Raw genomic sequence first — 18,010 nt, forward strand, 5'->3', positions numbered from 1 at the left:
ATGATCCCAAGCTACCCATCCTTATCGCTCGCGCGTAATTATATTGCTGTTGCGCTCGCACACCCACTGCTGCTGCCCGTCGCACAGTCGCGACAGAAATATAATTACGCCCGAGCGATAAGGATAGGTAGCTTGGGGTCATTGGACAAAATTCTACGTGCTCGGCGACCAGACTATAGCTAGCGATATATCGCTAATCATTACCGAAAAAGGGAATCTGACTAAATTACTTATATCCTTTTAAATTTTGTATTCGATTTTGTTCCTAAAAATAAATTACGTAATTTATATTTTAGTAAATGTAGATTGTAGAGCCATTGATACTAAGCTCCACTTTTTTAAGCTTGGCCGTATCTTTCCCGTGGTTGGTAAGGCGTAACGCACAGGCGGTTTATATTTTTAAAGCAGATGTGATGGAAGCGTTGTTCTTTATGCGGATTCTTTATTTTACCGCCGCATTGCTATGAAAAATTCCTACCCGTTTTTGTGTGTAATGTCCCTTACAATAAAAATGCCACTTGTCACAATAAAAACAATGTCACAAAAGTGTACAAATAATATCATAGCATAGTAATTAAGTTAACTAGTCATTTTATGTAAATATTCGATTTGTTGCATTTAAATTGCCATTATTGTAGGTGTATTTTAATTGATTATGAATTGAGTCTATTATGTTTAATTATTTTCATGATTTTTTCAGTAATCCTAAGAATTAATTGATTATACGTAACTACAATAAAATAAAAATGTACATTTCGTACTTACTTTGTACATAATGGTTGATTGAATCCTGATGATTGAAATTTCATGTATGAGATTTTATTTTTTAACAAAAATGTGACCTAATCTCAATATTATGGTGATTACTTATTTTGGCTTTTAAAGAACAGTTTAAATACTATAATGTACTTAATCAAGTACCTAAGTACTTTTTTAAACTTTAGTTTTAATGTTTCTTTCATTAAGTTATGCACATAATGAAATCCAAAACCAAATCAGTATTATAATGTAATTAATCGTAATTTAATGGTTGCTTAACATTTTGGCACCAACTTTACTCAATAACAATTCTTTCTAAAGATCTTTGTACTGGTGATAATCTATGATAAATAATCGTCTAAAATAATAATGGTCGTCTTCAAATAGAGCTATTTCTGGCCGTTAATCCAAAGACGTGGCTTAAGAATTTCCATAGTAAAATAGAAGTAGTATATCATCTCGAACCATTTGAATACTGGCGCTACGACAAAACTACGTCATCTAACGTAAAGCACACATAATGGCAGACTACTACTTCAGATATTCCGTCACTAAAACGTGGTTGGTACGTACGCGAAACTTCGCAACGAGCTAGGAGACATCAAACTCACTTATGCCCGTTTCACCATCAATCCCTAATTTTTAAGTAACCCCTATGAAAACAAAATGCCTGTTAAGTGTTACCAGAGAAATCACTTAAAAATTAGGGATTGATGGTGAAAACGGGCCTAATTCGGGGCGTATGCCCTATGTGAATGTTCCTACCTTTAGCCAGTCTTAACACGAAGCTAGATCAATTACGAAGATGTTTTACTGTTCTCTTTTACTATGCCATTAGTTTCAAGCTCTTGCAATTCGCCATACTTGGCTTGCTCGGATTGTCCCACTAACTTTACTGTATTAACCTTCTACACTGCCTCTTCTAGTTTTATTTGTAAGATGATAAACTAAATAATATGGATAAATAAATGTGTGCCTATGATAGGTTATGTGTCTAGATAGCTAAAATGGGAAAATAAATATTGTAACTAACACGCGTCAATACTAATGAGCTTCTGTAGTAAACGGGCGTTGTGCTCGTACACCTAAATATATCTCTATCTTAAATGTTGTAGGAATTGTATTATAAATCATCATGAATTAATATTTACTTACCTATGGCGGTAGACAGTGCAACATTCTTCATATTCATTTAATTTTATGTTACAATATATGTTAATCTCCAGCCTACCACAGGCAAAACAGTATGAGTATGAGATGTTGTTTACATTACAAAATAATAATAATAAAATGAGATCTAAACTTACTCTAAATAAATATTTTCTATTTTTGCTTTGAAATACTTGGAACAGTTATTTTCTAGACACGCACATTATACTAATATCATAATCATTTATCCGGTATTCTGGGACTAATTTAATATATCTGTATGTCTATGTAATAAATAGTATAAGTTGATGTGATGTGTATAATAAAATTAAATAAATATTTGGTCCACTACATTTGGAAAGTGTTATAGTAATATGTATGTATAAATAATATGAATATAAAATTATGAAATGTACTTTATACGAGGGCGGCACTGAAAATTTCGGGAATCAAGGAAGTGAAACAACATTACTATTTAAAAATGTATTTATTGCTTTTTAAAGTATTCTCCACGAACTTTGACACATTTTTCNTAGTTCCAAAATACTGGACTGTCCTGTCGATGACATTGACAGTGGGGCGCCACCGTCTATACCGGATCGCTGGTTCAGATTTTTGCCATGTTGGAAGCCATATAGTTGAACGATGGTAGCGCCCCCCTGTCATTGAGTTTGGTGGGACAGTTCAGCGTGGGTCATCTATAATTAGATTACTTTCATATAGTTTTTTTTTTCAGGATTAGAGTGATCTATGATATGTTTTTTTTTGTCTTAACTAGATTACTCCTTTTTGTTTTAATAGTTGTACTTTATTGTCGATGTGAAAGTGCAACTTATAACTAATTATTTCTTGATTTGATTATTGAGTGCAGACTAGTGAGCAGTTCACTGTGAGTGCTATTAATACAGGGTGGAAACGATAAGTGATCTCATTCGATTATTTCTAAACTTCACAAGATNATCGCTCTTGAATTTTCTCGAGTCAATTCCATTTTCTCAACGACTAAACAAGTTTGACAAGACCTTGTGATACGACCGAGAATCTTTTTTTAAATAAATAAATGGTATACGATTTTTAAAACCCTGGAGTTTGCAATTAAATAGATTTTAATATGACTGGAACAGTGGAAATATTCCATTCCCGATACTTTTAGTGCAGCCCTCGTACTCCAAAATTCCCATAACATTGGATATTTATAACATTATTTGTCTAATATCCTGTATTATTGTAAGTAACCTACTTGGATGAATTTTGGTGTATTGTGCCTTTGTAAGGGTAGGTTAAATGTTTGTGCCTTTTATTTTTCATGTCTACTATGTATTTTGTACCTGAAGCTTTTCATAGACGCTACTAGCCCCCTAATAGAAAACAATGCTTTATGTCCTTTTAGATTGTTAGAAGTTTGATAGGAGTGAAGCTCTTGGTAGTATAGGAACTTGTAGATGGATGTTTAATATCAACAAAGAACAATAATATACTTGTTTAGTCTCTTATAACTTTATATTATAACAGAACGTTTGATCTTGCAAACTTGATCTTGTGCACAAAGTATTTTCCTGAACAATTTAAATATTATAATGAAATCAAATTGATAATATTAAGTATGTAGATAATGAGTAATTATACAAGCTCAAATACTTTTTCTCTTTAACTTACAGTACAAACTAATTTAAAGTTATTTTAGTTTATGGGTATACTTTTTGAAATATTAAAGACAGACTACATGTTTTTTTTAAATAATATCATTATTTTTGGTGATATTACATAATGAATTTCTATGCATATCAAAATTCTTGTTAGAATTATTTGCTCTATTCATTTCTCGTATACAGTTCATTTGTTTATAATAAATCTATGTAAATAAATATTATAAATTAACTTGAAGCAAGGAATGTTTCTGTACTAAATAATGTATTGAATATTTGAAGCGAAAGCACTGCATTTATTGTGTATTTATATAATGTCCATTTACAATGTGATTTAGTCCAAAATTATGTATGATATAGATTTTTTAAAATCATGTGAGGCTAGTTTATTCAATATTTCACAGTTAACCAGTGTTATTAGTAGTGCGTTATATTTTACATTCCAAATGTTTGTGATGGTAATCATGGTTTGTTTTGAATAAAATATATTATAATGCATAAACAAACATATCTTTTTTCTTTTAATCCATTAAATTACTTTTTCAGATTTAATCTTCTGGCTGGCAAAACTTTGCTCCAGAATCAGGGTTCGAAAATATCCGATATTTATTATAAATATCAAAATATCGGATATTTATGATATATATCCGATATATATCAACTTTGATATATATCAATTTTGTATGAAAGCCATAGTATTATTTTATTGTATTATTCATGAATACTATTGCATATGTGTTACATAAACATGTTTTTAATGTTTTAAACCTTAAAATCAGACAAATAAAGCAAAAACATAAAATATCTTTAAAATACGGCAAAATAAACTAAAAAAATAAAAATCGTATGTCAAAAAGTACAAATACAGTGACAAATTTTAAAAGTTGATATATATCATCAAAACCGGCTTGATATATATCGGATATATATCCGATATATATCTTGATATATATCCCTTGATATATATCCTCGAACCCTGTCCAGAATATTTAGCAATTGTAATAGAAGAAAACTTATACAAGCTTATGGTCAATAATGATGGCAATAGCTCCCCCCAAGCCTAGTGAGTCTAGAATCTAGACTAGACATCTACTCTAGATGTAGAATGCAAAGTTCCAGTGATGAATAGACTGCTGTCCATAATCACAGGCTCACAGAATTGCACATGAACTGTACAGCAAACCAAGTACTTGAGAGCGATTAATGATTGTAAACAAATAATATTGTATATTAAAAAACTATCTTACTAGATATTTACTTTATACCTATCTGGAAGTTTAAATGGGATATCTCAATGTGGTGAAGTGGTGATCCTATTGTTTCTTTCCCATACAAGGTGATGGACTCAAAAGTAACATCTAGGAAAAGTCTGAAAACTAAATAATATGTAATTATTTATGCTAAATTTACAGTATACAAACTAAATGAAATTATTAGATATTGTAACAAGGAATAGTACTAATATGAAATGAAAAAGGTTATAGTTTTTTAACTTTTTTTATTAATCCCTTACATGTTAAAATTATTCTGTCTTGGCAGCTGCCGCCTTAGGTTTCTTCGCCTTGATGGGCCTCTGAGACCTGAGGATGGCAGACGCGCGACGAAGGGTAGCCTTGCAAAGGTCGGTGCGGTAGTGGTTGGCTTTCAGCAGTCTCTTTACCTTGAAGAGGGACCTCCTGGCGCCGGCTTTGAATGGCCGCCTAACAGTGTTCTTGGCGGGCTTGTGGGTTGCCTTAGCCTTTTTGTACACAACTGTGAATCCTTTCCTGTCCGGGTTCTCAACCACGCTGACGGCCTTCTTGTGGATCAAGCCATTGTATCGGTACGAGTTGAGGTTAGTCACATTGTTGGGCTCCTTGCTGAACGGCTTTTTGATGTTCTTCTTCTTGACGAGGAAGGCGTTGTTGTTACGAATGATCATCCAGTTGAGATGGGACGACATTTTTGTAGTTTTTACCGTAAAAACTACACTCAATACAACGTGCTCACGACGTGTCCGTAGACAAAAAGGAAGATGTCGCTAAATTATTTGTCTATGAATTTGACATTGTCAAAAACTGACGTTTAGTGTTGCTACACATATTACAAATTATTCCCTTTCATTCCATTTCGATTAAGCTATGCGATTAAGGGTTCTCCGTTCAATGAATTTTCTTATTTTTGTAGTCGAGTGTAATATAGTTATTTTTATAACATTGAAAAACTTGAGTCCATGAAAAATTAAAAGAACCAACTAACTTAACCGTGTTTCGTTTCAGCCAAATGACGTCCACTGCTGGACAAAGGCCTCCCGTGTTTATTTTGTCCAATAATTTTGTCAATATTTTAAATCAACATTGGAAGAAATTAAAGACTAGAATAACCATTGAATTAAAAGTACCTTGGGCCAAAATAACATGGACTTTATTCAATAGATAAAAAAAAGTTGATTGTGTGTTAAAAAAGTACAAAAATTGCTAAAACCGCTCAACATGACGTCACAAAATTAAAATTAAAGGCTAGGTCAAGGTGGAATATGAAGCATAGATAAGTACGCTCCATCACTATACATAATTTTAGTCCATACTTCATATCCACTACGAAAATTGACTTAGCCCACCTTAAGTATCAAAATATTTATAAATATGGACTTGACGAGCGTGTGCGTGGAATATGACGTGAATTGTGTGAGTGAGCCTACTAGCTCTCTCACACAATTCACGCAATCATGGTAGTAGGGCAAGCTAGTAAGCTTGCCCTACCCTACTACCACTTCGGGACAATAATATTATCTCAGTCACCTATAGTTATGATGATAGGTGATTAATGGGAAGAACAAGGAAGCCTTTTAATGTCTTAATAGTGATTAGTTTTCATCTGAAGAAAACAAAATGCATTACAAATTGTTTGTGTAACAGTGTGATTATGATTCAACATTGACATAGATAGACAGCATCTCACTTAATATTAGTGAGTGCTACTACTGATTACGCCACTCTTGTGGCGGAGTTTTGGGCTGACACTGTGTAGGTTTGTTGTCGACACGAAAAGAAGAAGAAGGTACGGTTGCGGTTAAATACCTGCATGTTCTGCATAAAACAAATTGGCTGAAAGATTGAACATCATTTCATTACTATCATGATGTACATTGTTATAGCTTTGTCAATATTTTGATCGGTAGTTGGACTACTTTCTTGCTCGAGGAACGTTAAAACTTTAATGGACAGAACTTGAAGTCTCTCGCCAAGGGATCATTCATTTCAAGATTTACAGTGGTCTAATTGACATAACTTTACCCTGGTTACTTTGTAAAATTTAAAGCTGTCAACACTTTCCATTAAATCATAGACAATTGAAAGAGTTTTTTTTTATTAGTTATCAATCAAACAAAAGTAGTAATAAGGTTGGGTTTTAACTAGATCTAACCGCGTGAAAATTAACAAAAATGTATAAAAGGCAATAGATTTTAGTATAAAGATATTTGCCGTAATTGTAAAAGGGTTATTTAATTTTTGAAACAGTAATTTTCTTTTGGGAACCATCTATAGGTTTGTCTATGGAAATTACCGTTGTTTCTTTCTTTTTTTTTGGCAGATTGCTTATGGCGATATGTCAAATTCCAAACTAAACTTGTCTGGGACAATTTCGTGTTGGTTCTACTAAAATAACATCTTTTTCTTTATATTTATACAGTATTCTTTATATTAAATGTAGTTCTTGTTTAAAATTCATATGTGATTTGTGTCAAGTGCCAAATTGATGTTTCGACATTACTGGTATTATGAATCAGGCTGATCAAAATATAAACAAAGATATGTTCGATTCTGATCTGATCGACGTGGAATCTTTGGATTTTTCCGATAACCAGACATGGTGAGTACAATTTAAGTTACTTAAAATGGCAGGAAATGGGTTATGTACCGTGATAAGTCCTAATTTTGGGTCACCTGTGAATGTCTCACGTTGGGTGGAAATGTCAGTTTTTCTATCAATAGTCGACTTGTAACTTGTTCCAATTAATCAACAAGTTGTATCATTTCCAGTCTGACCGGTATACAGTTGGATGTTGTCTTGACGCCTTTCAATGATTCATCTCAATAAAGACCCCAGACATGTCTATGCAGTTTTCCAATTGTCTAGTGCAAATTCACCCAGACCATTTACAGAATTTAAATTTCAAAATTCATACCTAATTACATATAGAATGCACATATTGGTGTTCAAATAATTATGCGCTTGTAACAATAATTTCCTGTTTAGCTTAGGAAATATTTTTCAACTTACTGAAGCTATATAGCTATATTCCTTCAGTTTAATATAATATGATTGCTTTGTAGCAGCTAATTTTATTGCTATTGTGATAAATGTGTTAAATAATTTATTAGTTACTAGTCTGGAACATATAATTTAACTACTTTTATTTATTGTTAAAATCAGTTGTTGGATATTAAATTGTGATTAACATAAAATTGTGTAACTTTTTTTTATATAAAAAGTTGTGTAACGCCTCAACGCGACTGCGACCGCTCTGCCAAGAGAGAAACAAATGAGAAGAAGAACTTTCCTGAGTAGATTAATATTTTTTCTTTTAGATACTCTTCCTATTTGTTTAATGTAGGTACAGTAATCACCAAAAAAAATATTCTAATAAGAAAACTTACATTATTTATTTTAAATTTTGTCAGTCAAAATCTATTTTTTATCAATTGCTCTGTGTAAAATGCTAAATTTTGCATTATAATATCTAGATGCACTTGATAAGGCTAATTTAGAACTTACAGATAGTGTTTATTGTTGATTACATATGAAAATACATAAACAACTGCATTGATATTACTCAATTTAAAAAGTAGATTTCAAAATTAAAAGTATAATTTTGATAATGGGCTTACATTTGTTATTGTTTACTTTTCTACATCCAAAATTATTAAAATACAGTTTTAAATTGTTATTTTTTGTAAAAATCAAAATCAAATATTGAAATTATTGGATTAGGAATAATTAACCCACAAATAAGTACAAAAAATATGTTAAGGAAATCATATTTGTTTACATAGTATTACAGATTACTACATTAATCAATCACAGTTTAATTGGATATAGCTAAATAATAATAACCTAGTTCATTTTAATTCTAGTTAGAAACATTGCTAAATCTTCTTGAATTCAAAATATCTGATTAAAATAGCCCTGAATTAGGCAATTTACTAAATAAACTGGATTTAGACCTACTTAAACATAGGTACCTACTTCATAATATCACATTGTATCCAGATAGAAAAACAAAGAATTGTTGTCAATCCAATTGACGTTCCCTGATCCAAACCCTTCACAGATAAATAAACGTCTTATGTGGAATTGTTATCAGTTTTTAAAAACTTAAAACATTGCATGCAGCCCCCTTGTCAATTCTAGATCCAGTTACCATTATTGAATGCATATTGACGGTGTATTATTTTTTCCCACAGGTTGTACACAGTCCCCAATGACTCTGGCAATAAGGTGGACATTGTGGATTGGAACCTGTCCTGCGACTGGCCCGGCAACGAAGACAATGATTACCAGCGGATGGAAAAGGAACTCAACACACTCCTCGATGATATACTTAAAAGTAAGTCTTTTTTGTCATAAACTTAGGCCTTGCTTCCACCAATTGGATTGAATAACCGATCAGATTTCATTCTCTAACAATGAAACCACTTCGCGTTGCTGGAAACCGGGCCTTAGCTATTCCTAATCTTACTAACATTATAAATGCGAAAGTTTGTGTGGATGTTTGTTACTCTTTCACGCAAAAACTACTGAACGGATTTTGATGAAACTTTACAGTATTATTGTTTATAACCCAGAATAACATATAGGCTATAATTTATGACGATCTATGACAAACTAAATTTCACACGGGTGAAGCCGCGGGCAAAAGCTAGTTTACTCATAATTTCATTGTATAAAATTAGATAGTCTCCACCATTAGAAACTGGCAGTTTTTTAAAGAAATAAAATCAAATTACTACAGCCTCGCTTCACCACTCATTATTATGTTTGAGTAACCGTCAAGGTCGTCTCAAAAACAAAAGAATCAATTCTTCTCATAAGTCAATGCGTGTAATTAAATAAAGTTTCAAACAAAGCCCCAATTAGCCAATCAGCTGCAGTTGTAGTGAAAATAATGATATGAGTATAACTACTGCAACTTTAAAGCTTCAAAAGTGGGTGTTAGTAGTGTATCTGAACTAGCCTTGCTACCTGTTTGAAAGCAGCTTAGTGCCCCCAGTTAGATTTGACTTTACCAACAAATGATTTGCCTATAGGGGCTTGAACCTAAGTAATAAAAAAAACTTAAACAATGTTCTTGTTTAATTGTAGATCCCAGCTTTACCTCTGTTATTATAAAAAAACAGTGGGTTAGGTAAGCACACGCCACCAACAATCCGGTATTGCGTGAGCTTCATAGTTCTGTTTCTTCCGATTTAGATTGTACTCGACACATCCTAGTCTACGGACGACGTCGTCATATCACACGACACTATGACTATGCATGGCATATTTATGTAGTTGTGGTGATAGATGCTATTTTTCAACAAAGTTGTGTCTCAATACGCTAAGAGTCCCTGCAAACTTTTTCTCAGCCGATAAATGGCAATGCCAGATTTTGTATGGAATTTCTTACAAAACTTGCGCGCAAAAAGCAAATCTAGTAGTATGTAAAATCATCAAACTTCTAATGCTCGTAACTCAGTTCATCAGACTGAATTTAGAGGTATACATGTCATATTAAGTTTGGTTTATTATACTATTTTGTAGCCAAAAAACATGGTTTGGTCGATGGCCGCGCGAAAAAAAAAGACGCCAATTTCCGGCATTGTCTTTTGATCGGCATATAATTTTTATGAGGAATCGGCCGATACCAAATCGTTGCAATGTGAGTTTCAATGCGTACTTTCATACTTGTTCAAACCGATTAACAGGCCGACCACATGAGCATCTTTACTTTACTTAGGTATATGACCGTACTAAACTATCGGCCGATAAAAAGTCTCTAGTCTGTAGAGAATCTTAATGTTCTTATTTCTTATCGATCACAGACTTCATATCGGGTCTGAAATCAATTGGGAACACCGCTATGATTCCATATTGGCTGCTGTGGTTTGTCTAGCTACTAGGCAAGCCAGCCATTTCATTCATGTTTTGTGAAATGCACATTACGAAAAGTGCCCCTTGTAAGAAATGCACCTTCTATGAAATGTACTATCGGCCACAGTAACAGACAGAACTCTCGCTCTCATTGAATGGTGATTCTTTGCGATAGAACGAGACGACATGACCAGAAATGTACACATAATAGGAAAGAAAAAAGGTAGCTAGAAGTGCTGGAACTGTGGCCGATAGTACATTTGCTCATTTTGCGAAGTGCGCATTCTGCATCAAACCCCCTACACAGTATGTGCTTATCCAAAGAGTATCACTACCCCAGAGGCCCAGACAGTAATCAATGGCTGATCTCCGACACCCGATACGCACCATGAGCTGGGGACAAAGATCGGATTACCAATACACCCACACATGTATACCTGGGAATGTGTGCAGTCGTCTGGAAATTCTTGTACATAAGTACAACAGACGACAGATCAGACTATACATTTTTATTGCAAAATCTCCATTATTACCAATACATAAGATGCCACATTGCTGTGTAGCCAGGATCTACAGCTTGACCACCAATAAAAAACCCAACCAGTGAAGTCAAGTTTGTCCCGGGGGAAAGTTAAACTGTCATTAGACCCGGAACGAAATAAATCAGAAGAACATACACAAAACATACAATACTTGTATTACAAGCGCTGTCCCTTTTGAAAAACACTCAAAATCAATATTGAGCTTTGCAATTATTGTCACTGGGACAAGTTAATCCTCAAACCAAATTTTCCTCATGCCGTCTCTGGGGAATGTTACCTTTAGCTAAATAACCAAACCGGACTTTATCTTTGCATTTAAGTAACATGTAAAAAGCTCTTATGTGCAGCAAACTGTAGTTTCGTCGGACTGTTAAACTTACCTTTACTTAAAAGTAAAACTTTGACATTCGAATATAATTTAAATAAATCATTGATGATTCATGTTTGGTTATTGTGTTACTAATCGATCAATCATAAAGATCATGCATCTATTTGTAAGCTGTAATTAAGCTTTTATTTTTAACGCAGTGTAACAACAAAAATAAATTCTGTTGCTGTACCTAAATAAATAAATAAATAAATTACTTGACAAAAATGCTTAGCCTCGCAAAATCGTGGCACTAGATCAATCGACTAACTGTGGTTAACTCTGAAGAAATAATTAGGCAAGAAAACAAAAACTACGTGAGATCTAGTTTGCTAGTTCTTATAATAGGCGTAACCTTTCATTCAGTTTCTGGCACGTCCCAGTCGTTTTCACTTAACGTAAAATGCTAAAAATAGTAACAAATATCGTCGTAAATGATATGTGATTGTCAATAATTAACACTTTGATTCATTCTACTAAATCATAACATAAAACAGCAGTGTTTCTTTTACAATAAATCGTGAAATAGGGGAACATTATATTTCCGAAAAGTCGCAATTTCTCTTCTACCGGATGATTTTTTTATTCCGCAAAGAAAATAATGTAGCATGCTAAGTAAGTTAAGTAGAATGCAATCATGTTGTTTTTATAAAATTAATGTAACTTAATTTTACTAATTACCTGCGTCAATAAAAAACTAACGCGGCTACGGAAATAAAAAGTTAAGAAAAACTGTAACCCAACTGTGAAATTATAATGTAGCCTGTTACGCCATATTAGAGAATCGATTGACACCTTATCAAAATCGGATGAATAGTTTATGAGCTACAGAGAAACTTACGTAAATAAAATCATACATACCTAGACTTCTGAAATTCCCTTCCTCCCCGAAAAAAATAAGATTTCTAATTTTTAGTCATGTTCCTATCATTTTCTTCATGTGTGTGTGTTTTGCTCTAGGCTTCTTATATGATAGTAATTTGACGACATCACAATCAAATTCTCATTAAGGTCTAGTCAATGCCTTATTATGAGTTATGAAACATGTCTCATCGTCTAGCCTGACAGACGTTTTAGTGGACTTGAAGAGATGTCAGAAAAAGGAATTACCTACATATTTTATAAACCCAAAGGTCTTAGTGCCAATAAGTAGAAGGTTTATATGTAGAGTCCACAAGATTAAGGCACTCGTTTCGTGGGTGTATAATGTGGGATTTATTCTTTTGTCTACGATTGCAACTGATTTAGAGTGGCGCCAAGTAGCTATCAGAACATGTTTGTGTCTTGGCCCTGTGCTCATGCACGGAGGCAATCGATGAGCACAGGAGAAATCGGGAGAATAAAATCAGTATTTTAATATAAAAGTTTCAATAACGAATACATAATACCGGTATAGTCGAAAGTTAATATTTTTTGGGGAAAAAGAAATCGGAAAGTTACGCCTGACTAATTAAACGGTTTAACGGTCCATTCGCGACTTATAAGGAGCTGATGGAGCTTACAAAGACATCCCACAAACATGACGCATTATACACAAACTGAACCGCAAAGAAAAAGGGTCGGTTAGAAAATCTTCAATATCTCAAAAGTACTGACTGTAGTTTTCTAGTAACTTTTATTTCATAAAGCTAGATAAAGTATTTTTGAAGATGTACAAAATTTTCCAACTGGCGCTTTTTCTTTGCGGTGTCCCAGTATACATTTGTTCGTATATCGACTTCCTAATGTAACTGATGACTCTCCCAACCCATTGATCGCTGCGCATGATTGTTCATTTGTCGATTATTCGATGGCCAGACGGCAGCCATTGTAGGTACGGCTCGATTCAATGTCAGCGAGGCAATTTTTCAATTACGTACATCCATTTGCCGTCGTGGGCATAGGAAACCTAGCTTGTTCTAAATCTCGAACGGTGAAGGTTTAATACGATATTGCTTCGATTTTCTTGTGAGAATACGGTAAAGTGATATTATACTTTCATTCATGATGATACATTCAACGCCAATATTCTCTGATTACAGAAAACTGCTTAGTTAAACTTCAGTTCTCCAAATAATATAATTTAGTCCCTATAAAAGGTATATTTATAGATAACAAGTGCGATGAGGTTTCGATGATAACTTATTATATGGAGTTCCCAAGTGACGAAGCCCGCAGATACATTTCACTAAAACGACGTGACTCACTCAACTTGACAAGGGTGAAGCTTACACATGTCACTCTATAAATGTACTCAAGTTTTAGTTATAAAAAGGTCGTTTTGTAAAATGTGATTGGTCTATAAAATGGGCAGAAAAGCTTTTATGGTTAATTAGGTCAATGCTGCCTTTTTAGATACTTGTTTGAATTAAACATGAAGACAAAACTGTACTTTTTCCTCAAAACCTATCTCAAATACAACCAAAGCAAGTATTCACTGAGGCGAATATAACACGAAGTCGCATAAATGCAAATTCCTTATATCGTAGAACTTCAGATATTTGCATCGGTATCCAGTTTCAACCCACTCTGCTTACGGTATTATGTCGGTTGCGTTGCGCATATTTCGTTTCGTATCACATCAAGTTTCCGCAACTCAGTAAAACATACGTGCACATTAGTATTCTCAACTCAGGAAGCAGGCGAGGAAGCGAGCTCGTTGCACGAGAATTCTCCCATAATACAGACGTCCTCGTCGATCCATTGATTGTATTGCTATAAACGTATAAACGCCACAAGAGCAATTATAAATTCCGTAGAGGATTAGAAACACTCGGAAACTGAACCGGGTACTTTATTCGTACCGCTTAGTGAAACTTCAATTGCATGTATGGATAGAGTCTACATTGTTAGACTTATCTCATCAGCAGGATACACTGTCCCACATTTAGTTGCCATAGCAAATATTAGCACCGTTGTGACGCCACTCTATCATGTTACGTTTGTTTATTGTAATGAAGACAATCCATATACATCAAGGAAAGTCACGCCCACGAGCCGATTGCCATTGGCGTTCGGAACTTGTTTCATAAACGGCGAGTTAGTTTCACTTTTTGCAACACCGAAAAAAGTTTTAAACTAATTGAGAATTTTTACGGCAGTGCGGTTATGCATTGTAGCATGTCATTGACGTCTATATTTTAGAACTTGGGATGATGTTACATAAATTATAGTTGCGGTATGAGGAAGTACGTTGATGGATGCAAAAACTGGCTGTCGAGTGTTGACTGTAATCAATGCATGCCGATGAAAGTTCGCAGAAGTGTATAAAGGCATGAGTGCACTGATCCATGTGAGGTCTTGTTGCGTTGTGGTTTAGATGAATTTCTATTGGCAATAGAGAGAAAAAAAGTCTTCTACTCAATTGCCGCTGTGGTCTAGTGGTTAGACCACCTGCTTCAGACGCAGAGGTCCCGGGTTCGATCCCCAGTGGGGGGAAGAATTTTCTGTTCGGTTTGGTTGGTGGTAGGGCTTGTTCCAAGTCCGCCTGGCTAGCTACCACCATCTTACCTAAGTCTGTCGCCATAACAACAATGTTAACAGCATTGTTGTGTTCCGGCAGTTAGAGGTAAGATAGCCAGTTCCTCTATGGTTGAGGATTCCGGGTGAAGCTCGCTTCCACCTTCGGCCTGATCATCACTTACCATCAGATAAGATACAGGCCAAGAGCTTCCTCGTTGTGGATAAAAAAAAAGTGTACCATGACCTTTTATGACAAGTCTTTTCGTTTATCACTGTGGCCCTTTTTGGGAACATCACAAGCGCGTGGGCCGAAGTAGGAAGGGAATTACCTATGGTCGGACGCACCGTGCATGGACAAGTAGCGCAATGAATCGTAATAAACGTTATTTACCGCTTTCTTTTCGTAAATTATGGCCGTCCAGATAATTGCTTTGAACAAGATAAGGAAATTGTATTAGGGTCAATACAACACTCATTCGTTATATCTTATCGTATCGTCTACGCATTTGTGTTTTGGCACAAAGATATTTTGGTCATAATCATCAAAATAAAAACACTAATGACACTAGTAATAATAGTCTCTCAAAGTCCTATTATCGCGTCACCGTCTTTCTTATTGTGTGCAATTTTATTGTCTTAAAACGTCTTACTTAGAAGTCTTCAAGCAATAATTTCATCATCATCATTCCCTAATAAGGCAGTGAAAGTACGTATAGGTCAAGACCAGCTTAATTGTTACAAAGTGAAAGACATTAAATGAGCATGTCATTATGAACACATGACACCAAACGTTTCATAACGATCATCGACCTGCCGATCAGGTGTCACCACCACCATAAACAATACGTATAACAGCTGTCAATACTGTCACCCAAGTTCCTGACGGAACCCAGCCGCAATGCATACCAATTGCAAATCGTTCACCAATTTGGGCGCCAATTACTTCAATGGCGTCGCCAACTGAATTTCGAACTCTTTATTTTGCATCACTCCATCTATAATTTCTTAACCCACCAAAATGCAACGTTTCACTCAAGCCATAAGGTGGAATTTCCTGTGGTGCGATTTGGTCAAGTTTTAGATGCGATTTTTCAAATGGGTTTGTTAACCTCTTCGCTCGGTTATCTGCCGCGACCGTCTCTAAAATTGGGACTGATGTAACGACGTGAATACTGAATACCTCAATGTAATTTGGATTAGGCAGGCTCTTCCAAATATGTAATAGGTTTCGGAATGTGATTTCAATTAATATTTTTAATTGCAGCTCCAAAATCGTAACGTAATAGAACTATTTATAGATAGTTTACCTAAATGTAATTTAAGTAAATTATATGCTCATCTTCTATCTTAAATTAATAAGAAATTCAATCAAGATGCTGTTCCCGTATTACTGGTTCCAACAGCATCCACCAGCTTCCGCTCATTTTCCTTATCTTAGTTACGTCTTCCTTGCCTTAATCCAAGTTAGGCCAGTGACCTTAAACTTGCTCTTGACAAAGCTCATTGTTTGATGCGCATACGTTTGAACCATAGGGTTAACAATTTCAATTTGTTCCAGATGAAGTCCTCTCAATGCCAGATAAGCACAAATTCGACTCCCGCACATACGTCAAGCCGAAGAAACGCGTCCAGCGTCCGTCTATACAGAGCATCGTCGAGGTTTCTTCCAACAACGCATCGCCGAACAACTCGCTGCATCAGTCCGCCAACAAATACCTGACGTACAACAAATACAGCATGCCTTTGGGGCCCATCAGTCCCATGCTGAGGCTGAAGACGTTCAATGTGGATACGAATACAGATAACAGTACGGCGGTCAAAGAGTACGCGATGAAGAGACGGAGTTTAGTACAAGATGACGATCCACAGGTATGTACCGATTCATCATCATTATTTCAGCCACAGGACGTCATCTACAGTATAGACGACAGCACGTTAGATGTTGCAAATATCGCTCTTAATACAACTGTCAGTGTTTACCTTCACGTGCCCTCGTCTGTACATTACGCCCGTATTCACAAACATCGCACAGGGTGACACGCGAACCAATCAGACAGCTCGATCGCTTCGATTTGCTGCTTCACTTAAGTTTAAGGATTTCTAGTTTGACTGGTTGGAAGCGCCCTGTATATGCACCGTTCGATGAGTCTTCCTTGTTATACAACTATACATGTTTGTTGCAAAATAATATAATATTCTACATAACAACCTTCATAAAATTGTGTTAAACTTGATGATCAATACCTTTAATCTGTACGTAATTGCTATTTGTCATCGACTGATAAAGAAATAATTAGATTTTCCCCCTCCTCTCTTGTTTTTATAAGGGTTAACGCTCCAACGATTGTCAACCTTCTTAGTCAGGTTCATGACTCAGTATTATTTATTTTCTCCGGTCCAGATTCAATATTATTACCCACTTTTTAAGATGTGTAAAGTTTTTAAGTAGATTTCTTTCCAGTTTAACAATCGGCTAATGCAGTGTAAGTAGTTTTCCAATAGCTTTTACAACCCCATTTTTCCCCATAAAAAAACTTTAGGATATTTTCGGAAATACTCGAACTATATATACATATATGAGAGTATGAGACTCATAAATCGATATGTCAACATTGTTTTACACAGTATTATTATTATTTACGGACTATTATTTGGGACAATCGAGTAATTGTTTTAAATAATAGTCAACATACAAATAATCAATCACGCAAAGTTTCATTACATTATGTAGGTACTAGTTAGATAGATGTAATACATCTATACTTAATAATAATTATTATAAAGTTGAAGAGTTTGTTTGTTCGCCATCTCAGGAACTACTGGTCCGAATTTTAAAATTATTTTTGTGTTAAATAGCCCATTTATCAATGAAGGTTTTAGGCTAAATAACGTCACCCTTACAGCCAATAGGGGCGGAGCAGTAAAGAAAAATGTTACAGAAAACGGAAAATGTTATTCAAAATATTTATTACACGCGTACGAAGTCGTTACAC

At 34.7% G+C, this 18,010-nt stretch overlaps 2 protein-coding genes across 5 annotated transcripts in view; one reads left to right on the top strand and one right to left on the bottom strand.

Moving 5' to 3' along the window:
- Window positions 1-5,035: 5,035 nt before the first annotated feature.
- RpL28 (ribosomal protein L28) lies at window positions 5,036-5,582 on the bottom strand. The gene has a single exon (XM_028303742.1). It carries the CDS (start codon window positions 5,494-5,496, stop codon window positions 5,077-5,079), a length of 420 nt encoding a protein of 139 aa, XP_028159543.1. The 5' UTR covers window positions 5,497-5,582; the 3' UTR covers window positions 5,036-5,076.
- Window positions 5,583-7,119: 1,537 nt separating this feature from the next.
- LOC114352220 (proteoglycan 4) overlaps window positions 7,120-18,010 on the top strand; it is a 36,783-nt gene continuing 25,892 nt past the window's right edge. For 2 of the 4 annotated variants that reach the window (XM_028303741.1, XM_028303737.1), the window contains exons 1-3: window positions 7,120-7,406; window positions 9,002-9,144; window positions 16,576-16,886. In XM_028303741.1, the coding sequence (XP_028159542.1) occupies window positions 7,315-7,406; window positions 9,002-9,144; window positions 16,576-16,886 (546 nt within the window). In that variant the 5' untranslated portion in view covers window positions 7,120-7,314. The remainder of the gene's footprint in view (window positions 7,407-9,001; window positions 9,145-16,575; window positions 16,887-18,010) is intronic. The other 2 variants (XM_028303736.1, XM_028303740.1) reach the window with 1 other exon arrangement.

Source organism: Ostrinia furnacalis, unplaced genomic scaffold, assembly GCF_004193835.3.
Source record: "Ostrinia furnacalis isolate ACB-3 unplaced genomic scaffold, ASM419383v2 OfSCF1276, whole genome shotgun sequence".
Taxonomy (NCBI): Eukaryota; Metazoa; Arthropoda; class Insecta; order Lepidoptera; family Crambidae; genus Ostrinia; species Ostrinia furnacalis.